The sequence below is a fragment of the Theropithecus gelada genome, chromosome 1 (genome assembly GCF_003255815.1).
Source record: "Theropithecus gelada isolate Dixy chromosome 1, Tgel_1.0, whole genome shotgun sequence".
Taxonomy (NCBI): Eukaryota; Metazoa; Chordata; class Mammalia; order Primates; family Cercopithecidae; genus Theropithecus; species Theropithecus gelada.
In genome coordinates this window covers 22,314,115-22,337,224 of record NC_037668.1, presented here as the reverse complement: position 1 = coordinate 22,337,224, position 23,110 = coordinate 22,314,115, and the positions used below count along the sequence as shown (strand labels likewise).

Here is a 23,110-nt window from a genome sequence, read left to right as displayed (position 1 = left end):
TCTTTGAGCCCACTATAATATATTAAAAACCAAGCAAATGACCTAATTTATCAATATCAATATAATATTACAATTGCAAATGGCCTTATAATTTTCAAACATTGGATATATTATAGGCTGGATGTGAGTGATGGCTCATGCCTGGAATCCCAACACTTTGGGAGCCTGAGGCAGGAGGATCGCTTGAGCCCAGGAGTTTGAGGCCAGCCTGGGCAACTTAGGCCCCTATCTCTAAAAAAAAAAAAAAAAGATATATTAATAAACTACATAACATTTTGTGAAATAAGTTTTTTTCATACCTTCATAAGAACAAGGAATGATTTTACTAGGCCTGGCTCATTATAAATTCATGCACTAATTCTATAATAAAGCCTGATTTAGAAACCCAGTCAGACACATGGCAGACCCACAGAGAAAACGTAGCTGTTGAAGTCAGGGCCAGAAGCTGATCATTTCAGGTTCATAGTCTCTCACTTCCATTTCACTTCTTTTGTTGCCTAATTTTTCTTTTTTCTTTCTTTTTTTTTTTTTTTTTTTTGAGACGGAGTCTCGCTCTGTCGCTCAGGCTGGAGTGCAGTGGCGCAATCTCAGCTCACTGCAAGCTCCACCTCCCAGGTTCACGCCATTCTCCTGCCTCAGCCTCCTGAGTAGCTGGGACTACAGGCACCCGCCACCACACCCGGCTAATTTTTTGTATTTTTAGTAGAGACGGGGTTTCACCATGTTAGCCAGGATGGTCTCGATCTCCTGACCTCGTGATCTGCCCTCCTCGGCCTCCCACAGTGCTGGGATTACAGGCGTGAGCCACCAAGCCCGGCCACTTGTTACCTAATTTTTCAATTAGAAGTAAGAGGCACTAATATGCAGCCAGGCAGTGGCTCGTGCCTTTAATCCCAGCACTTTGGAAGACTGAGGCAGGAGGATCAATTGAGCCCAGGAGTTCAAGACTAGCCTGGGCAACATAGCGAGACCCATCTCTACAAAAAAATTAAAAACAGGCCAGATGCAGTGGCTCACACCTGTCATCTCAGCACTTTGGGAGGCCGAGGCATGTGGATCACCTGAGGTCAGGAGTTCAAGACTAGACTTGCCAACATGGTGAAACCCCATCTCTACTAAAAATACAAAATTAGCCAGGCATGGTGGCACACACCTGTAATCCCAGCTACTCAGGAGGCTGAGGCAGGAGAATCCCTTAGAACCCAGGAGGTGGAGGTTGCAGTGAGCCAAGATAGCACCACTGCACTCCAGCATGGGTGAAAGAGGGAGATTCTGTCTCAAAAAATATATATATATATATTAAATTAAAAAATAAAAATTAACTGGGTGTGGTGTTGTGCACCTGTGGTCCCAGCTACTTGGGAAGCTGAAGTGGAAGGACTGCTTGAGTCTGGGGGTTCAAGGCTGCAGTGAGCTGTGATTATGCCACTGTACTCCAGCCTGAGTGACAGAGAGAGATCCTGTCTCAAAAAATAAATAAATAAAGCAAAAGTTAATATGCAATAGTTATTTTTTCCCCCCAGAAGTGAACTCCAAAACAGGGAGCTGAGTTTTTATTTACTTTTGCATGTTTGGTGAACTGTAGGCATAGAATCTGTGTTGACTAAATAGATACAGGAAGAGTAACTATAAAGTAATGCTTTGGCTCTGCAAATGCTTAGAACTGTTCAGAGAAAAGGCATTATGCGAAATCTAAGATATCCCACTGCTCCTTTCAGTAGTGTTGTGGGAGTATGTTATGATTGCTCATGATGTTGGCAAAGCACATTCTGCTGAAAGAAAAACTACTTGCAAAAAGATACTATGGTTCTGCAAATGAGTGCATGTTTTGGGTTTAAAAGGCTGCAAAGCATACGTTCCTGCAAGGGTAGGGTTTGGGCTGGTGGTTAGAAAAACATCCTGGATTCCGGTTTCTTAAAGCTTGAAACTCAACTGGAAGCAGGGGTGTGTGCCTCTGGCCCCAGCTACTGAGAGTTCAAGTCTAGCCTGGACAACATAGCAAAACCCCAGCTCTTAAAACAACAAACCATAGAAAGCTTGAAACGGGTCTTCTCAGGGCAACTCCATACAGAGCTCTTTTGCTCTAGTAATAGTTCAAGGCTTTGGAAAGTCCTGCTCCTTTTCCTTTCTCCTCAGGTGTCTTTACCATGAACTCATTCCGTGGAAAAGCAGTTGGCAGGGCCCACCCATCCGTGGGGGGTTGCGTCCGTAACTCTTTGGCAGCTATACTGGCTATTGATTGAGATCCCAAAATCTGATACCAGGTCATCTTGTTCTAATCCCCACTTCTTTTCTGTGTGACCCTGGGCAAGTCATTTAACCACCCCTCCAAGTCTCAGACTTCCTGTCTGTAAAGTGGGGAGAATAATAACAGCACCCACTTCATGGACCAGTTATAAGGGCAGGTGAGTTCAGACCGGTAAAGCGCTTAGCACAGCGTTTGCCCATGGCAAGCAGGACATGACGGTATATCTCTCTCCACCTCCATGGTCTACAAGTTCCAAACTGGAAGCCCCAGGTTCAGACTGATGTTCTTACTGTGTGACTGAAGCTAAGTCTCTTGACCATGATCTCAGTTTTCTCACCTGTAAAATGGCGCCAGCTAATCGTTAAATAAGGCAAGACCAGGCCTTGGCAGTTATTTGTCAAATAATAACTGAGTATACAAGGTAATGATGGGCCGTTGTTAAGGTCTGGACACAAAGGGTAGGATGGTAAAAATTAAAACTCATCAGTTTTGTTCCCTGAAAGCAGACAGTAGGATTAAAAAAGTGAAGAACTCTATCTGTATGATCCACTGTGCATATTATTCTTGCTATATTGGACACAGACCTCCTCAGATTCCCTCGATCACCATATTCTTTCCAAAAGCCCCATCCTAGAACTTGCTATGAAGGACAAGATGTTGCACCCTGAGCTTCCTAGCACTGAGAAAGAGGCAAGGCATTTACTTGGCCTCTTAGGATTTTGGAGGCAAGATATGCTGCACTTGAGAATCTCGTTCAACCTAGTTATTGGGTGACCCGGAATTCAAGCAGCTGATTCAAGCGAGTCCCAGGATAAGAAAGGTCCCTACTGGGCGGGGTGCAGGGTCTCATACCTGTAATCCCACCACTTTGGGAGGCCAAGGCGGGTGGATCACCTGAGGCCAGGAGTTCGAGACCAGCCTGGCCAACATGGAGAAACCCTGTCTTTACTAAAAATACAAAATTAGCCGGCCATGGTGGCACATGCCTGTAATCCCAGCTACTCGGGAGGCTGAGGCAGGAGAATTGCTTGAACCCGGGAGGCGGAGGTTGCAGTGAGCTGAGAGGCGCCATTGTACTCGAGCCTGGGCGACAAGAGAGAAACTCTGTCTCAAAAACAAAATAAAACAAAACAAACAGAAAGAAAGGTCCCTACCACCATTCAGGCTGTGGCACAAGCTGCTCTGCCTCCTGGGTTATGTGACCCAGCATGTCCAGTGGTGCTGGAATCACCATGGTGGATAAAGGATGGAGTCTTTGGTGAGCTTCCAGGGAGAACTGCAGCACACACCCTAGAGTTCTAGAATAACCCTCCCACATTATCTCTGACAAAGATGTCATGCTCTCTCTGACAAAGAATTACACTCTGAAAAATAGCTATAGTATGCTCTTGAGCCCTAGCAGAGACTAAGTGCCTGACCAATGGGCACCAAGTGACCATTCAGCCTGAGATGGCCATCCTAAGCTGAATGATGGGTCATAAGGTTGGACATCCAAGGCAGCAATCCATTACGTGATGGGAGCGATACATTCAAACCAGGCTCAAGCTGGTTCAGAGCACATAAGTAAATTGCATGAGCAGGTGGTGGCCCAGACTCCTAAATCACCTGCCTCTATTTCACTACTTCTTCAGTCCACATGTGCCAGGATGATATGCTGGTGCTAACAGCACTGTGGCTCCACTTGGGAGGTCCCTGAAGAACAACAGTAAAGGAGAATCCTGCCAGGGATCAGAGCTGCAAGCATGTAGCTGGTCATCCACTTTGCATATGGGAAGCGATAGTCCAGGGTAAGAATATACACTGACTACGAGGAAGTGGCACCTGGCCTGGCCAACTGGGCAGAGCTCTGAAAGCAATAAAATGGAAAGACTGGAGAAAAGAAACTCTGAGAAAGATATAGGGTATGGCAGGGCCAGGACTAGGGAGCATTTGCACAATCCTAAGGATGAGTGCCTCCCTAGGAACCTACTTGCCTCATCCAGGCCCAGCCCTGGCAGATGGGCCTACGGAAGTGGGCACACAGGGTGCAGATCTCTGGGACTCACATTAATGCCCACCAAAGAGCATCTATCACTGGGGAGGCAGTGAACAACCCACTGGGCAGGATAACTCATCCTGTAGATGTTAACCAGCCTTTCCCTTCAGCCACCTGTTCCCCCAGTGCTGGCACAATGGGCTGATCAACATAGTGGACATGGTGACTTTTCATGGGCTCAAGATCACGGACACCTTCTCACTAAGGTACAGAGCTACAGCCAAGCGCCAAACTTGCTGGCAGCAGATTGACACTGAGCCCTATACCTGGTACTATTCCTTAGCAGGGAGAGAAAACATCCAGCCATAAGGTAACAGGTTGATGACATCAGACCCCTTCCTCTTTTGAGGGAGCAGTGATGTGTCCTTACCAGAATGATTACAAACTCCAGCAGCACCCTCCATGTGCTTACAGAATGCCTGATCTCTCAGCATGGTATCCCACATCACAGTGCCTCAGACCAAGGAACCCATTTCACAGCAAAGAGGCACAACAACAGGCTCGCGATCACAGGGTGGACTGGTACTTCCCCATCACCCATAATTAGTCAGCTTGATGGAATGATGGGGTGGCCTGTTGAAGGCTCAGGAAGGCACCATCTGGGGAGCAACCCTATGTGGGGTTGGAGCCCTCTCCTCTAGGATGGAGCTTGAAACTGAACTGGATGTGGTGGTGTGTGCACAATATTGTACTGTGTCCCCTGTGATCAGAATACGCAGATCTGGATATCAAGGACTGGAATCAGAAATGACTCCTTTCACTATTACATCCAGCAACTTATTTGTGAATGTGTGCTTCCCTTCACCATCATCTTGGGATCCTCCAGGGTACAGATCTTAGTTAACAGAGGTAGAAGAATTGTACCAGTTGACACAGTAAGAATTCCATTGAACTGGCAGCAGCAACTACCACCTTTTCACTTGGGGATCCTCATGCAGTGGACCAACAGGCAAAGGAAGGAAGTTCCTATGCCGACTGGGATCATCAATTATGGTTACCATGAGGAGCTAAATTAGCTGCCACACCATGAGTCAGGGAGAATGTCTTGTACCCAGGGACTCTCTGGGACATCTCTGAATAGTTTCATGTGTCTAGTGTTGACTGTGAATGGGCTGCTACCACAACCAACAAGGACAGGGCAACTAGAGATCTACACCTTTTGGCAGTGAAGGTCTGGATCACCCTACCAGGAAAACAGCTCAAACTAGATGAGGTGCTAAGTGAAGGTGGAGCATCTGGAATGGAGGAGGGAAATGATGAATATCAATTAGAGCCTCTGGACTAGCTACAACTAAGAAAGCTATAGCTTTTTTTTTTTTTTTTTTTTTTTTTTTTTTTTACTAATCTTTTCACCTTGGTCTTTGAGAAAAACACATTTTTTCCCTCAGTGATGGGCTCTTGCTCTGTCACCCAGACTGGAGTGCAATGGTGGGATCACAGCTCACTGCAGCCTCCAATCCTTGAGCTCAAGCGATTCTTCCACCTCAGCCTCACAAGTAGCTGGGACTACAAGTAGCACACCACCATACCTGGCTATTTTTTTTCTTTATTTGTTGTAGAGACAGGGTCTTGCTTTGTTACCCAGGCTGGTCTCCAACTCCTGGCTTCAATCAAGAGAAAAACACTCTTGACTATTACCTTGAAGGGGACCCTGTGACTGGCGGGACCTGTAGCTCCCTTCTTGAGGAATAAGTAAGGAACTAGGAATGTTGCACAGGACAAGTTGAAGCCCAATATTATCATCCGGGAGCTGAACATAATAAGAGGGCACAGGGGGTGGACCGTGTTGGACACAAATTGTGTATGCTTCCTTAGATTCTTTTAATTGACTCTTTCTTTCCAAAAGGGTTGCCAGCCTCCCAAACTACCACCACCTCTATCAGAGCCCTTTTTTGTGGCCAGAGCTGCCTGGAGTCAAAGCTGTAGTCCTAGGGACGCATGGTCTTCACACTCACATGTTGAGGCTGTCTCTCTGAGTTATCCCTCTATTTCTGATTAAAATCAAACATCACACATGGGCCATGGCATCTGGCTTCCCAAGTGGACACCAAGGTCCAAAGGATGAAACCTCTATGTCAGTTCCTATAGGATAACCTTGACCAATGGGAAATGGGAAGCACCAGGGAGTTGGGCAGATAAATTGCTCCTCCTTTCTCCCTTCTGTGGATTACTCCAACATGTGATTTCACTTTGCACCCTGTCTGAAGAAAGTCCTCCTTGCCAAGTGAAATGCTTTCCAAGCAACTGGCCACTGCACTTTGCAGCTCATTTTGAAGTAGCCAATGCAGTAACATTGTTTGCATCTGTTTTTTGCTGCACTTCTCCTTTCCTCACCACTCTGAGCTTTGTCTCCCTCTTCTAGAAACACCTTTCCCCACCTTCTTTGACCCTACTCATCCTCCACAACTCAGCTAAATCTCAAGTCTTCTGACATCTCAACCCCCTACACGCACACATACACACACACACACACACACACACACACACACACACACACACCAGGCTAAATTAGGGGCTTCTGAGGTGGGGGGGTTCCCGTAGCAGCAGCCTACACCACTAACCCACTACAAGCTTTAATAAGTATCTGCTAGGAAAATCCTGCCAAAGCAATCAGACAAGGGAAAGAAATAAAGGGCATCCAAATTGGAAATCAAACTGGAGGTCAAACTATTGCTGTTTGCCAATAATATGATGGTACACCTAGAAAACCCTAAAGACTCAACCATAAAGATCCTAGATCTGATACATTCAGTAAAGTCTCAGGATACAAAATCAATGTACATAAGTCAGTAACACTGCTGTACACCAACAACGACCACCTAAGAATCAAATCAAGAACTCAATCCCTTTTACAACAGCTGCAAAAACAAACAAACAAACAAAAAACTTAGGAATGTACTTAACCAAGGAGGTTAAAGATCTCTGTAAGGAAAACTACAAGGAACTCTACAAGGAAAACTCTACAAGGAACTCTACAAGGAAAACACTGCGGAAAGAAATCAGAGATGACACAAACAAATGGAAACACATCCCATGCTCATGGATGGTAAGAATCAATATTGTGAAAATGACCATACTGCCCAAAGCAATCTACAGATTCAATGCAATTTCCATCAAAATACCTTCATCATTCTTCACAGCACTAGAAAAAACAATCCTAAAATTCACATGGAACCAAAAAAAAGCCCGTATAGCCAAAGGCAATACTAAGCAAAAAGAACAAATCTGGAGGCGTCACATTATCCAGCTTCGAATTATACTACAAGGCTATAGTTATCAAGACTGCATGGTACTGGTATAAAAATAGGCATGTAGACCAATGGAAGAGAATAGAGAACCCAGAAATAAAGCCAAATACATACCACCAATTGATCTTTGACAAAGTGTATAAAAACATAAATTGGGGGCGCTGGATGTGGTGGCTCATGCCTGTAATCTCAGCACTTTGGGAGGCCAAGGCAGGCAGATGGCTTGAGCCCAGGAGTTCAAGACAAGCCTGGGCAACATGGCAAAACCCCATCTCTACAAAAAGTACAAAAATTAGCCGTGTGTGGTGGTGCATACCTGTAGTCCCAACTACTTGGGAGACTAAGGTGGGAGGATCACTTGAGCCCAGGAGGTTGAGGCTGCAGTGAGCCAAGATCGTGCCACTGCTTTCCAGCCTGGGTGACAGAGTGAGACCCTGTTTCAAAAAATAAACAAATAAATAGATTGGGGAACGACATCCTATTCAATAAACGGTTCTGAGTAAACTGGCAAGCCACATGTAGAAGAATGAAACTGGTTCCCCATTTCTCACCTTATAATAAAATCGACTCAAGATGGATTAAACACTTAAATCTAAGGCCTGAAACCACAAAAATTCTAGAAGATAACATCCAAAAAACTCTTCTGAACATTGACTTAGGCAAATAATTCATGACTAAGACCCCAAAAGCAAATTCAACAAAAACAAAAATAAATAGATGGGGAACTAATTAAACTAAAAACTTCTGAATAGCAAAAAAAGGAATCAGCAGAGTAAACTGACAACCCACAGAGTGGGAGAAAACATTCTCAAACTGCATCCAACAAAGACTAGTGCCCAGAATCTCAAGGAACTCAAATCAGCAAGAAAAAAAACAAATAGGCCAGGCGCGGTGGCTCATACGTGTAATCCCAGAACTTTGGGAGGTTGAGGCGGGTGGATCACCTGAGGTCAGGAGTTCGAGACCAGCCTGACCAACATGGAGAAACCCCATCTCTACTAAAAATACAAAATTAGCCATGCGTGGTGGCGTATGCCTGTAATCCCAGCTACTCAGGAGGCTGAGGCAGGAGAATCGCTTGAACCTGGGAAGCGGAGGCTGCAGTGAGCCAAGATCATGCCATTACACTCCAGCATGGGCAACAAGAGTGAAACTCCATCTAAATAAAAATAAAAATAAAAAATAATAATCCCATCAAAAAGTGAGCAAAGGACATGAATAGACATTTCTCAAAAGAAAGTATACAAACAGCCAACAAACATATGAAAAAATGTTCAACATCACTAATCATCAAGGAAATGCAAATTAAAACCACAATGAGACACCACCTTATTTCTGCAAGAATGGCCATAATTAAAATGTCAAAAAAACAATAGATGTGGCGAGGTGCGGTGGCTTATGCCTGTGATCCCAGCACTTTGGGAGGCTGAGGCAGGGGTATCACCTGAGATCAGGAGTTCGACCAACCCCATTTTTTCTACTAAAAATACAAAAATTAGCCAGGCATGGTGGCATTCACCTGTAGTCCCAGCTACTCAGGAGGCTGAGGCAGGAGAATCACTTGAACCTGGGAGGCAGAGGTTGCAGTGAGCTGAGATCGCACCACTGCACTTCAGCCTGGGTGACAGAGTGAGACTTCATCTCAGACACAGACACACAGACACACACACACAAATAGATGTTGGCATGGATGTGGTGAAAAGGGAACAGTTTTACATTGCTGGTGGGAATGCAAATTAGTACAACCACTATGGAAAACAGTATGGATATTCCTTAAAAAACAAAAGTAGAAATACCATTATTTCCAGCAATCCCACTACTGGGTGTCTATTCAAAGGAAAAGAAGTCCTTCTATAAAAAAGACACATGCACACACATGTTTATAGCAGCACAATTTGCAATTGCAAAGATATGAAACCAACCTAAGTGCCCATCAACCAAAGAGTGGACAAAGAAAATGTGGTGTATCGGCCGGGCGCGGTGGCTGAAGCCTGTAATCCCAGCACTTTGGGAGGCCGAGACGGGCGGATCACGAGGTCAGGAGATCGACACCATCCTGGCTAACACGGTGAAACCCCGTCTCTACTAAAAAAAATACAAAAAACTAGCCGGGCGAGGTGGCGGGCACCTGTAGTCCCAGCTACTCGGGAGGCTGAGGCAGGAGAATGGCGTAAACCCAGGAGGCGGAGCTTGCAGTGAGCTGAGATCCGGCCACTGCACTCCAGCCTGGGCCACAGAGCGAGACTCCTTCTCAAAAAAAAAAAAAAAAAAAAGAAAATGTGGTGTATCTGCATCATGGAATACTACTCAGCCATAAAAAGGAACGAAATAATGTCTTTTGCAGCAACTTGGTTGGAGCTGGAGGCCATTATTCTAAGTGGAGTAACTCAGGAATGGAAAACCAAATATCGTATGTTCTCACTTATAAGTGGGAGCTAAGCTATGAGGACACGAAGGCACGAGAGTGATATAAGGGAATTTGGGGACTTGGGGGGAAGGTTGGGTGAAGAATAAAAGACTACATATTGGGGACAGTGTACACTGCTTGGGTGACAGGTGCATTAAAATCTCAGAAATCACCACCAGATAACTTATCCGTGTAACCAAAACCCAACTGAACCCCAAAAACTATTAAAAATTTAGAACACGTTTTTAAAAGTAAGAAAACAGTACATCACTTTTTGAAAAACAGTAAGTCTTGGCAAGTACATCTCCCCCACCTGACATCTTGAGACAAAATTTTTTTTCCTCTTTGAGTTCTCAGTACCAAGAACAGTGCACAGCACATAGTCATGAACCTTTGGCCTAAATCACAGTGAAATTAGTGAAAGGAAGTCTAGCTTCTAGTCCCAGCATTCATACCAACTTCTTAGCCACTGAAAGGCCCTGGTCAAGACACTCCTCTGAGCTTCTGGTAAATGGGGATAATGTTTCTGTCCCCTTCTTAGTTTGTGAAGATCAATTCAGAGAGAAATGGGGTTGGTCCTTTGGTATGGTGGGAAGTCTAAGCACATTGAAAGTTTAAGACATCAGCACCGGCCAATGCAGTGGCTCACGCCTGTGGAGGTCAAGGTGGGTGGATCACTTGAGGTCAGGAGTTCAAGACCAGCCTGGCCAACATGGTGAAACACTGTCTCTACTAAAAATACAAAAATCAGCCTGGTGATGGGTGGTACAACCTTGGTGATGCAAGCCTGTAATCCTAGCCACTCGGGAGGCTGAGGCACAAGAATCCCTTGAACCTGGGAGGCGGAAGTTGCAGTGAGCTGAGATTGTGTCACTGTAGTCCTGCTAGACTCTGTCTAAAAAAAAAAAAAAGACATCAACAGTGATGTTATTAACAGCAACTGCTGATAGTGTTGATACTAATGATGACCAGCTTAGCTGGAGGAATTCTCCTTCATTCCTCCAGGATTGCCTGGTTTTGCCCTAACTCAGTTCCATTATCTGCTGAATGATGGAATCCAGTCCCCCTCCTCTCTAACCCCTTGTCTCATAAATTTCTTTTTTTGTTATTAATTTTTAAAAATAGAGATGGGATCTCCCTGTGTTGCCCAGGGCTGATCATGAACTCCTGGGCTTAAGCGATCCTCTCGCCTGAGCCCCCCAAAGTACAGGGATTACAGGCGTGAGACACCATGCCCAGACTCATAGATTTCATGTGTCCTCAAAAAGTCCTTCCAGAAGTCTAACCCACATCCTTCCTGTTGCAGCCCTGCCCCCTCCCTTCCTCATGTCTCCTCAAAGCATGACCCATAAGCACCTTGTGTGGCTTATCCTTGAGGCTGACATCCCCATTCCCACTGCTCAGAACAGGCCCAGAGGCAGAGTGGGAGATTTTCCAGAGGGAAAGAAATAGAAGCCAAGAGAGATGAGAGAGAGAGAAAGGGAAGTTCTAGTTTGGGGTGAGGGAGCAGAGAAAGAATCTGGAGGGATGAAGGTCAGGTAGCAGTAAGGACTTCCTAACACCTAAACACAGAGTGACACAGATACCCCCCACCGCTATACCACCGCTATCTACAGCTGCGTGGCTTCCGGGGGTGGGACAATCGTCTTAAGGCTTTCCATGACGTGGGTCCTCTGCCAGAACTAAGGCTGTGGGTAAGGCGACATTTCCTGCCCCTGGGGCCAGGGTGAAAGGAGAGATGAAGAGTTGCTGAGTGTGCACACCTTTCCAGAGCACATACACACACCCTGTTCTGGGATCCCTTGTCAGGCTGCCCCCATGGATTTCCCCCTGGCCCAGATATGTCCCCAAGGTAAGTGTGAAGTTGGAGGATACGGGTGGGAGGGGGCACCAAGACCCCCATCCCCCTGCCCTCCCTCCTGGGCTTGAGCTCCCACTTCAGGGATGAGGGGCCCCACTCTAAGCCAGAGCTGGCAAGGCTGAGAGGCAGGGCGACCACAACCCCGCCTGGGGCTCCGTGCCCACTCATTCCTGAGGATAAAGGTGACAGGGTTTTTTGAGCGCTTCTCAGAGAGGAGAGAGGAGGGAGCAGGAGGATGAAGGGAGGAGGAGGCAAAAGATCCTGGACCAGAAGAAGGGCCTGCCCTGAAGTGATCTGCCTCCCTGGCCATCCGAAGGCCAGCCTGGCTCCCATCTTCTCCTTCTAGGCACCTGGTGTCCCTGACAACCTCCTCTGGCAGCATTAGCCCCCCTCACGCCCCCTTGGCTACTTATCCTCATGCCTGAGAAACTCCCCTGCTGCCCTTCTGCGTTTTTCCTGTCATTAAGACTGTCCCAGCCCTACAGATCCCTGAACCTGGGAGGAGGGGTGGGAGGCAGAGATAGACACAGTCCCCCTCTGAGAAACCCCGACAGCCCTCTTTGTGCTCACAGGGAGTCACGAAGCCCCCATCCCAACCTTCAGCACCTTCCAGATCACGGACATGACCCACAGGAGCTGCCGGAACCTGGGCTACACTGCGGTGGGTAGAAACCTGGGGCGGCAGCGGGGTGCAGCTCCCTCATCTCTCCCACCCTCCCATGGGGAAGGATTTGCAGATGGACAAAGGCTACCCCGAGAGAAGGCAGGAATGATCCGGGTCTGCCAGCGGGCTGGGGCACAGAGGGAGAGAACGAAAATGGGGAGTACCTCCTTCATGCACTGAGTTGCCCACTCACTCCCGTGCTGCTCCTAGGCCCTCCGGAAGCTCAGGCAGAGTCCGCAGGTGACCAGGATGCAGCGCATTGAGTCCCAGAAGCAGGCATCTGCCCTCTGTGTCAGTGACCTTCATTCACCCGGTGCATTCCACGTCTCAGCCCTTCCCTCCCGCCCACTCAAGAATTTTCTCTGTGAACTAGCTCAGTCCCTCATATTGTGGAGTAAACCCTCCCTCATTCTGGCCTTTAGCGTGACTTCCAGCATCATGTTCCTTCATCCTCCAGGCCAGGGAATGACTCTATCCATCTGGAAGGCTGTGCTGCCTTTCCCGTCCCTCCTGGAGCACAGTGTGACAGCTCACTGCTGCTGGATTAAAAGCCCTCAGGACCCAGAGGGCAGAGGAAGGAGAGTCTCTGGAAGCCAGAACAGCTGGAGCTGAAGAAGGGATTTAAGTTAGACTTTAGGAAGGACTTTCTGGGCAATTGTACCCTAAAATAGACAGGAGAGGCTGGGTATGAGGAAAAGAAGGTGGCAGGTGGATCAAAGTCAGGAGAAGGCCCACCCATCATGCTGCTTCCCCCTCCTTGAACTCTTCCCTGATCCAGGCATCTCCCCAGGCCCTGGAGGCTGCCTCCATCCCAGGGAATGCTGAGAGGGCAGAAGAGGTGCCTGGAGAAGGAAGCCTGTCCCTGCAGGCCGAGACCCGGGCTTGGTTCCAGAAGACCCAGGCCCACTGGCTCCTGCAGCATGGGGCAGCCCCTGCCTGGTTCCATGGCTTCATCACCCGGAGGTGAGTCATGGAGGAGGAAATTGGCCCAGACAGGGGCAGGGCAAGTCCTGGGTCTGGGTCCTGCCACCTGCCAGGAATAGATGAAGGCTCCCACTTCTACCAGTCTGGAGCAGATGGAGGTGCCCACTCCAGGCTCCCACTCCCAGAGTTTTCTAGGCCTTTCACTGAGGCATCTCTCCAGGGGAGATCATTGGAGAGGCTCCAGTCCAGGCCTCTCTGTGCCTCAGCTTCCTCTCTCTAGGCCCCATTATCCTCCTGTCCCTAAGGCCTCAAATGCTGGTATTTTCCACCTCTCTCTCCCTCCAGGCTTACTCCATCTTTATCTCCCAGCCCTCTTTTCTTCCACCCTTGCAGATCCTCCCTCCTCCATTTCTCAGCCTCATTTCTCCCTATCTCTTTGTTCACCTCCTCAGTTCAGTTTTGACTTCGGAAATCTGGAAGTCCAACTACTTTCCCATCTCTGTTGCTGCAGTAGCAGCCCCTACAGGCTGCCCTTCCAGGATGAGGCCAGGGGAGGAAGCGGGGGTCTCCTGAATGGGACCCCTGGCCCCTGTCCACCCCTAGTCCCTGCAGCGGGAGAACAGCTCCCACATGCTCTCTCTCCCCATCTCAACCCTAGCCTTTCTCTAGCCGCTCCAGCATGCTTGCTTGGGGGTAAGGGTTCCTCGTGAGAGCTGGGGAGACAGAGGCGAGGCTGAAAGTGTCAGAGCAGGTTTCGGCCCCCTCTCTCCGTCACCCACAGGGAGGCAGAGAGGCTGCTGGAGCCCAAGCCTCAGGGATGCTACTTGGTGCGGTTCAGCGAGAGCGCGGTGACCTTCGTGCTGACTTACAGGTGAGGGGCGAGGCCCCGCGCCGGGAGACCGAAGGCGGGGCTCGGGAGGGGCGGGGCTTGGGTCTGATCCCAGGAGGAGCCGAGCTTTTAGCTCAGTCCCCGGGCTGCTGAAAGTGGGGGTCACGCCTCGCGCTGGTGGCCCTGGCCGAGGAGTGGGAGATAGTCTGATCCTTAACGGCGCCCTCCAGGAGCCGGACTTGCTGCCGCCACTTCCTGCTGGCCCAGCTCGGGGACGGGCGCCACGTGGTGCTGGGCGAGGACAGCGCCCACGAACGGCTGCAGGACCTGCTGCGGCACTACACGGCGCACCCGCTCAGCCCCTACGGGGAGACGCTCACCGAGCCGCTCGCCCGCCAGGTACGCGCCCCGGGCCCTGACCAGAGAGCCCAGGGTCTCAGGCCAGCGCCCCCTCCCCGTCCCCCGACTCAGAGCCCAGGCGCAGGACGCGGCACCAGGCACTTTCTCATCCCAAAACACCACCCGGGCATGCCTCCCTTACCCAGGCATCTTCATCTTCGTGAGAGGGTGGCAGGCCCTTCAAGAAATATGAGTGCTGGGGGGTCCCTCCTTAAGAGACCAGCCCAGCCACACGGAGACAGAGGGGCAAGGAGAGACCAGGGGCACACAGAGTCATTTGGGGTTTTTTGTTTTGTTTTGTTTTGTTTTAGACAGAGTGTCGATCTGTCTCGCAGGCTAGAGTGCAGTGGCGCGATCTTTTCTCCCTGCAAACTCCACCTCCCGGGTTCAAGTGATTCTCCCGCCTCAGCCTCCTGAGTCAGCTTCCCCTCTCCAGGCCCCATTATCCTTCTGTCCCTAAGGCTTCGAATGCTGGTATTTTCCATCTGGTATTTTCAGCTTTGACTTCTGAAATCTGGAAGTCCAACTACTTTCCCATCCCTGTTGCTGCAGTAGCAGCCCCTGCAGACTGCCCTTCCAGGATGAGGCCAGGGGAGGATGCAGGGGTCTCCTGAATGGGACCCCTGAGTAGCTGGGATTACAGGCATGAGCCACTGCGCCCAGCCTAGTCATTTGTTTTTAATATAAGAGATATTTACGGAGTACTTAGGGCCTACCAACTGCTGGCAGGCCCTGAGAATAGACCCATGAACCATACAGACAGACGGGTCTCAAACTCACAAAGCCTACTTTCCAGCAGTAAAAATGGACAAGTAATAGAAATCCAGTGTGGAGAATGTGATTCAGAAGGAAATACAGGGTACCGTTTAGCCTAGCAGGCAGCGGTGCACAAGTTCAGGCAGTGCTGAGGGACCACTGGGTGCCATGCAACCTTCTGGGCACTGGAAAAACAGCAGTGAACTTAAAGGACTGGAATATCTCTGCCTTCAAGAGCTTTCATTCTAGAAGGAGGAGGCAGACAAGTGAGTAATACAGAAAACAAGCAAAGAAGACAGAGTCTGTCTAGTAATGATAAGTACACACTGACAAGAAAACCAAACAGCTCCACCAGCAGCTCCACCTTCTGGGCAGACCCAGCCTCCAGCCTTCTCATGCCTCCTGGAGGCACCCACCTCTGCTACCCTGGCCCAGGCTGCCATCATTTCATGTGAAATATTGTTGAAGAGTGACAGGGTTGGGGCTGTTCTACACAGGGTGTCAGGGAAGGTCACTCTGGTAAGTGGACATCTGAATAGAGGCCTGTATGAAATAGAAGAGCCATGCAGACAACTGGAGGAAAAGCATTCTCGGCAGCGGGCACAGCAGGTGCAAAGGCCCTGAGGCAGGAGGAGACTTGCTGTGTCTGAGGAATGATGGGAGCAGAGAGGAAGCTAGCATGGGTGGATCCAGTGACTGAAGGATAGAGAAGTAGGAGATGAGATCAGAGGGGTGAGGGAGGGGGGCCCTGTAGACTCTTGTATGCATTTGGAGTTTTATTCTGAGTGAGACGAGATGGCACTGGAGAGTTACAAGCTGAGGGGTGACATGGCCTGGCAAGTTTCGGGAGAGGCAATATTTCACATGAAATGATGGCAGCCTGGGTCAGGGTAGCAGAGGTGGCTGCCTCCAGGAGGTGTGAGGAAGGCGGAGGCTGGGTCTCCTTAGAAGGTGGAGCTGCTGGGTTTTTGCAGGATTGGATGAGGAGTGTGAAAAGATGGACTTGTCATTGACTGAGACGAGGAAAGTTCTAGGAGGAACATGTCTGGGCAGGGGGGCAGGGTCAGGAGTTCTGTTTTTCTACACATGCAGTTCAGCATGGAGATGTCAAGTAGGCAGCTGGAATTCAGAGTCGGGACTGGGACAAAGGGATGGGCTGCAGACAAATATTGAGAGTCACCAGCACTCAGAGGGACTCTAAAACCTTTAGGAGGGGTGAAATCTCACTCAAAAGTCAGTGTAGGTAGGAAGGAAATGAAGCCCAAGTCTCCAGCATTTAGAGGTTGCAGAAATGAGGGTGAACTGACAAAGAAAATTGAGCAGAGCACTCAGAAAGAGAGGAGAAAAGCCAAAGAGTGTGATGCTCTGGAAGCCAAGTGAAGAAAGTGAGTGAAGGCGGGTGAGGGCACAGGGTGCAATTGACACTGGGTTTGACAGAGAGGAGGTCACTGGTGACCTAGACAAGAGGAGTTTCATAGAACTTGATTTGGGTCAGTTAAAACAAGTGGGGACAGTGCCTGTGGTCACTGCCTCTTTTGTGAGGAACAGGCAGAGACCTGAGATTCATAGAGCATGGGGAAGTCTGGGGGTGAGGAGGAGCCAGCCTGACCTGAGAAGGCTGAAGGCAGAGCTGTAGAAGTCTGAGATCACACAGAGTCTTGTCACTCAAGCTCTCAGGATTCTGACTTATCCTGGGGCAATGGGTAACCACCCAAGGATTGCTAGGGGAGTTTCTGTAAGATTGCTCTGCTCGAAGACTGGAGAGTGGGTTGGAAGGGCAAGACGATGCAGGGGGAGGAGTCAGGTGGCCTCAACTAGGGTGCTGGTCGTGTGCATGGAGAAAAGTACACAGATGTGAACAATATTTAGACAGTGGAAGGAGCAGGACTTGTGTTTGATTTCATGTCGAGAGGGAGGAGGTGGAGGCATCAAGGCTGACTCCTAAGGTGCTGTTTCGGCAGCAGGGTGGAGGTGCTACTTTTTATTCAGGAAGGAGATGCTGAGAGAGGAGGGGGTTAGGGCAGGAAAAGGAATTCTTTGGATTCCATAGTACACCTGCAGTACACCTCCCGATGGAGACGTGCACTTGGTGGATTGCAGGAGCACAAGAAAAGCCCTGTGACCTTAGCCTACACTGGCAGCAGGCATGGGGACAGCATTCATGGACCAAGGGCTAACACTGAACTAAAAGCACACCGTCTGTGAGATGGAACCATCCCACATGGGGTTCCTCTCTCCTGAGGTGGTCTCTGCCCTTAAAATTTTTAGCTTATGGCCAGGTGCAGTGGCTTACATCTGTAATCCCAGCACTTTGGGAGGCCAAGGTGGAGGATCACCTGAGGTCAGGAGTTCGAGACCAGTCTAGCCACATGACAAAACCCCATCTCTACTGAAAAATACAAACATTAGCTGGGTGTGGTGGTGGGTGCCTGTAATCCCAGCTACTTGGGAGGCTGAGGCAGGAGAATCTCTGGAACCCAGGAGGCGGAGGTTGCAGTGAGCCGAGATTATGCCACTGCACTCCAGCCTGGATGACAGAATGAGACTTGGTCTTAAAAACAAAAACAAACAAACAAAAAACCTTCAGCTTATATCTCCATAAATTAACCAGCAGTACAGAAATAAACACAAGCACAGCTGTCATGGAGATTGGTCCCCATGCCAATAATTTTTCAGCTAAAGATGTGTAAAGCCATGTTGCATTTTCACAACCACAGGCACAAATGGAATCTGGCCTTGCCCTGTGATCCAGATGAAATTAAGTTTAATGCAGCCAAGTGTGGTGGCTCACACCTGTAATCCTAAAACTCAGGAAGGCTGAGGTGGGAGGATCATTTGAGCCCAGGAGTTCAAGACCAAGCCTGGGCAATATACTGAGACCCCATCTCTACAGAAAATGAAAACACAGTTAGCCAGGGTGGTGGTGCATGCCTGTAGTCCCAGCTACTTGGGAGGCTGAGGCAAGAGGATAGCTTGAGCCCAGGATATCAAGGCTTCAGCGAGCTGAGACTGCACCACTACACTTCAGCCTGGGCAACAGAGCGAGACTCTAGCTCAGAAAAGAAAAACTGTAATGCTAGATATGGCCTGTGACCAGAGCTTACCACCGCCTCCATCCGACCCTGGGTCTCCTCACCGTCGCCACCCCCTCTTCCTCATCCAGGGAACCCAGCCCAGGCCAAATTTCTGTGCCCCTCCCCCTTCTCCCATCCTCCACTTAGACTGGATTATTTTGTCCTCCTGATCACCTCCCCCTCCCCAATGCTCCACCAAGTCCCTCAGACCTCCTTCTTTCCCAGCAGACTCCTGAGCCTGCAGGACTTCCCCTGAGGACTGAAGAATCAAACTCTGGAAGCAAAAGCCAGGACCCAAACCCCGAGTACAGCCCAATCATCAAGCAGGGGCAAGCCACAGTCCCAATGCAGAAAGAAGCGGCCGGGGAGAAGGAGGTATTGGGTTGGAGGGGCTGAGGGAGCTGGAGGACAGGCCTGCGAGGGGGTGCAGGCAGCGGGGAGGAGGAGGGGCCTAGCGGGGGCAGAGGCTTAGGCTGGGACTTACGATGGGGCTTTAACCCTGCCTCCCTCACCCCACTCCTCCCTGGCCTCACCTTCTCTCCCAGCCCTCCCAGCCACTCAGGCCCAAGCCTCCCATCCCTGCCAAACCTCAGCTGCCCCCAGAAGTTTACACGAGCCCTGTTTCACGACGCCTCCCGGCCCCACCCCCCAAGCCCTCCAATCCTATCTACAACGAGCCTGATGAACCCATAGCCTTCTACGCCATGGGCCGGGGCAGCCCCGGGGAAGCCCCCAGCAACATCTATGTGGAGGTGGAAGATGAGGGCCCACCTGCCACCCTTGGGCACCCTGTCCTACGGAAGAGCCGGTCCAGGCCTGTCCCAGGAGGCCAGGTAAACTGGTGTGCAGGGAAAGGTGGGTTCGAGAAGGTCTCCCTGCAGGTAGATACGGGAAGGTGAAGGTGTTCAGAGTGGATGCCTGGGGCAGGGTAAGGGGCAGAGGTGTGAGGTGATGTGGGAAGGACAGAATGATCCAGGTGCCAGCCTCCCTTCTCCAGGCCCAGAGACTGCCCCCTCTTCTCCCCAGAGTCACTCAGACCTCATCTTTGTCAAACCCCCATGCCCTCCTACCTCACAGAGAAAACAGAGGCCCCCAGGCAGGGTGCCCCTTCACCTCCCCCATCGAGGCTTTTTTGATCTGTGTCCATCTGGTCCTGCAGGCCCTCTTCGGATGCACCTGGGGCTGACCCCACCCCGTGCCTCTCTGGCTCTCTCCCTTGGCCTTCACGGCCCTGCTGTCCTGGAGAAAAAGAGCACTTGGGGTCCCTTATTCAGAGGAGGGGGACTCTCCTCTCCCAGCTCCTTCTGTGTACTCCCTGTCTCCCTCTTCCTTCTCCCCAGACCTAAGTCTGCTTGCCTACCCTTCAAGTCAGTACCTCATGCCATGGGTTAGCCCCAGCAGCCATCCCACTCTCTCCCTTGGTCTCTGCGGCCCTCCCAAAGCCCTTCCCCAACCTCTCTCCTCAGACCCTTCCCCACCCTCCCTCCCTGCTGGTGCCCCAGGCTCCCGGCTCAGCCTGAGCCTGCTTGTCCTCACCCACACCCCTGCCAACGCCTGCTGTCCTAGAGCTGACGTCACCTGTCCATATCTCCATCCAAACTTCTCTCCAAGCTTCTGGTCAGTTCCCCCCAGCATCCCTCAGCCCTTCAAACTCAACACAGCCAACACCACTCTCACCCTTGCCCTCCAAACAGCTCGGTCCCATGTTTTCTGTCCTGATTGCTAAGTCTCTAGCCACCCAGCTAGCCAAGTCAGAATCCCAGGGCTCCCTCAGCACTGCTCCTTCTTCACTCCCCCGGTAAGCCACTCATTCATGCTGGATCTCTTCCTAAGTATATTTTTCCTTTCCCCAGCTCCAGCCTCCATCATTGGGGTCTGGCTTTGTCACCCAGGCTGGAGTGTAGTGGCACAATCATAGCTCACTGCAAACTTGAACTCCTGGGTGCAAGTGATCCTCCCGCCTCAGCTGAGATTACAGGCTCGAGCCACCTTGCCTGGCTCCCAAGAGCTTCTTAACTGGTTTCCTAACCACCATACTTGCCACTTCTGATCCACTCTGCACCAAAAAAGCCAGAATGGTCTTGCTGAAGCAGCTGCCTGGCCCGCGATGCACTCTAGACTTGGGTGAGGGGGGTCTCACCTCCTTAGCGTTACCACCAGCCGCTCCCATTCTCCTAGAATGATTCATATTTCTCTAAACCAAGTGGTTTCAAGCCTCCTGGGGTTTGCACCCACCAGTATCTCTGCCTATAGCGACTTCCTGCAAGCTCATCCTCCCGCTGCCTGGCAACTTTCTAATCATCCTTCAAGACCAGCTTTCCCTTCTCAGAGGCCACAGAGGCCACCCCCTGTGCCTTACACACACCTGCCACGACACTGATCACATGAGACACCCATCTCTTCCCATCTCCTTCTCTCTGTCCCTTCCCTAGTTTAGAGTGTGAGCTCCCTGAAGGGAGGGCTGGGACTTACCCATCTGTTTCCAAAGCACCCAGCCCAGTGTCTGGCACAGAGCAGGTGCTCAGGAGATGTTTGTTGAATTAATGAATGACAGGAGTTTATACACCCTCTCTGGAAGCCAAAGTCTGTTCAGATCAGATGTCTTGAGACTGCAGGTTCACCTAGGAGGCAGAGGGTAGAGGGTGTGACCTAGAACTGTCCTTCTCTCTGCAGAATACAGGTGGCTCCCAGCTGCATTCTGAGAACTCTGTGATTGGGCAAGGCCCTCCCCTGCCCCACCAGCCCCCACCCGCCTGGAGACACACCCTCCCCCACAATCTTTCTAGACAGGTGCTTCAGGACAGAGGACAGGCATGGCTCCCCCTTGGGCCTCCTCAGTAGGCGGTAAGTCTGAGCTTGGTGAGGATAACTTGGAGTATAAGGTCCAGAGACCCTCACACACACCTGGCACCCTTCTCAGGAAATGTGGATGGAATAAACCATAGTTGATCAAAGCTGGAAAGGACCTCAGCCATCATCAATTGCAAGGATGGCAAAGAGGTGTCATCTTGCATGCCAACTCCAATCCATTGGTCGTGGCTGCCTAGAGTGCTGCATTGGAAAGGATGTTAAGGTTATATCTGAACTCAGCAGAAAAAAATCACATGATTGATTAGTGATGTCTGCCATGGGTAAGGGCGGGAGGATGAGCAGCATTACATTTGTCCTTACTGATCAAATTCAACTCCCTCACTATGCAGAAAAGAAAACATAGCCTGAGAGGCACAGTGACTTGGCCAAAGTCAAGGACTAGAACCCAGGCTTCCTGATTCCCCGTTTAGTACTCTGTTCCTTACCACACATCCACAAACTCCAGTCCATAGGAAACATCAGAGATTTCCTCAAACAGGAAGTCTGGCCACTTTCCAGAGTTCTACTGCATGGAGGCCTGGGTGCTTGCTGGGTCCCCTCCTGTGGATCCTGGCTTAACTCTGTCCCCCGACAGGTCCGGCCTGACCCCCAACAAAGAAGCCTGGAGGTCAGAGAAGCAAATGTGGAGCCTGCTCCCTCCTAAGAGATCCCAAGAATCCAATGGCTCAGTCCTTGATGATCTAAGACAGCAAAGAAGTGTGCGAGGAGGGCCCTGCTGGCTCTCACTGTCCTGGTTTCTCCTCCTGGAGTCTAATTTCCTTGGCCCTCTGAGCCTTTGAGTCTGGGCCCTGGTCCAATGCTGCTGTTGTCTGAGGAATGGTTTGGTGAGAACAGATGTTAGAACTTGTTTGTTGATTCTTGTCTGGCTAATAAATCATCACCAACTGCCTTCCCCTACAGGGATTCAAGTCCTCCAGGCTCCTTCTGTCTCTGTCTCTGACTCTCTCTCTCTCATACTGTGGAAGGCAAGGGGTTGAACTGCCACTGCAGTGAGGGTGGAAGGGCTTGAGGATTGACAGACACCAAGGCCAGGGACACAAGACCTCTGCAAAGTATTCCTTCTCTGGCTGGGATGGGTTGAGTAGGCAGGCAGGGACATAGGGGTGGCTGCACCACTTGAGGCATAAAGAAAGAGGGGCAGAGAGCTGAGCAGTTGAAGGACAGCCCCTTCACCTCCTCTGCAACACCCCTGCCAAGTCCAGGACTGGAGAGGAGGAAGATGTGTGTGTGAGCCCCTTAAGAGGACAGGAATCCCCTTGGAACTGGCTCCAGGCCTCTCATCTTCCTAGCCTCTTGGGCTTAGGCCCTTTGCCTCAATCAGGACCCCATTCTCTCCCATATCCCTCTTGCTTCCCCCTTCTCTGCCCAGAACCACTTCAGAGCCAGCCTCCTGTTCCCATGCAAAGCTCTGGGGCTCTGGCGTATGCCCTGGGCCTTACTTTTGTCACAGACTGGGGACTTCCCTTTTTTTTTTTTTTTTTTTTTAAGACAGGGTCTTGCTCTGTCGCCCAGACTGGAGTATAGTAGCATGATCATAGCTCACTGCAGCCTTGAACTCCTGGGCTCAAGGGATCCTCCTGCCTTAGCCTCCCAAGTTGCTGGGACTACAGGTGCCCATCACCAAGCCCGGCTGGGCGTGGTGGCTCACACCTGTAATCCCAGCACTTTGGGAGGCCGAGGTGGGTAGATCACCTGAGGTCAGGAGTTTGAGACCAGCCTGGCCAATTTGGTGAAACCCCGTCCATCTCTACTAAAAATACAAAAGTCAGTCAGGCGTGATGGCACATGCCTGTC

The 23,110-nt window shown here is 50.3% G+C and overlaps 1 protein-coding gene across 3 annotated transcripts; it reads left to right on the top strand.

Annotated features, from left to right (window-relative positions):
• The first annotated feature begins 11,616 nt into the window (after positions 1-11,616).
• On the top strand, positions 11,617-22,219 carry SH2D2A (SH2 domain containing 2A). Of its 3 annotated transcripts, none has more exons than XM_025358050.1 (9): positions 11,617-11,790; positions 12,403-12,460; positions 13,242-13,426; positions 14,169-14,258; positions 14,447-14,615; positions 18,674-18,820; positions 18,991-19,278; positions 21,119-21,289; positions 21,891-22,219. In XM_025358050.1, the coding sequence occupies exons 1-8, from the start codon at positions 11,780-11,782 to the stop codon at positions 21,284-21,286; spliced, it is 1,116 nt and encodes a 371-aa protein (XP_025213835.1). In that variant the 5' UTR covers positions 11,617-11,779; the 3' UTR covers positions 21,287-21,289; positions 21,891-22,219. The 3 variants fall into 3 exon arrangements, with proteins under 3 accessions (XP_025213835.1, XP_025213826.1, XP_025213818.1); XM_025358041.1 differs by having other exon boundaries at positions 12,372-12,460; XM_025358033.1 differs by having other exon boundaries at positions 12,372-12,460; positions 14,139-14,258.
• The last annotated feature ends 891 nt before the right edge of the window (positions 22,220-23,110 follow it).

Bases quoted from the DNA above. Each gene is read 5' to 3' on its own strand.
- SH2D2A (XM_025358033.1), top strand. From the start codon at position 11,757: ATGGATTTCCCCCTGGCCCAGATATGTCCCCAAG. The intron at 12,461-13,241 runs GTGGGTAGAAAC...TCCCTGATCCAG, and splicing joins GGAACCTGGGCTACACTGCG to GCATCTCCCCAGGCCCTGGA. The intron at 13,427-14,138 runs GTGAGTCATGGA...GTGTCAGAGCAG, and splicing joins CATGGCTTCATCACCCGGAG to GTTTCGGCCCCCTCTCTCCG.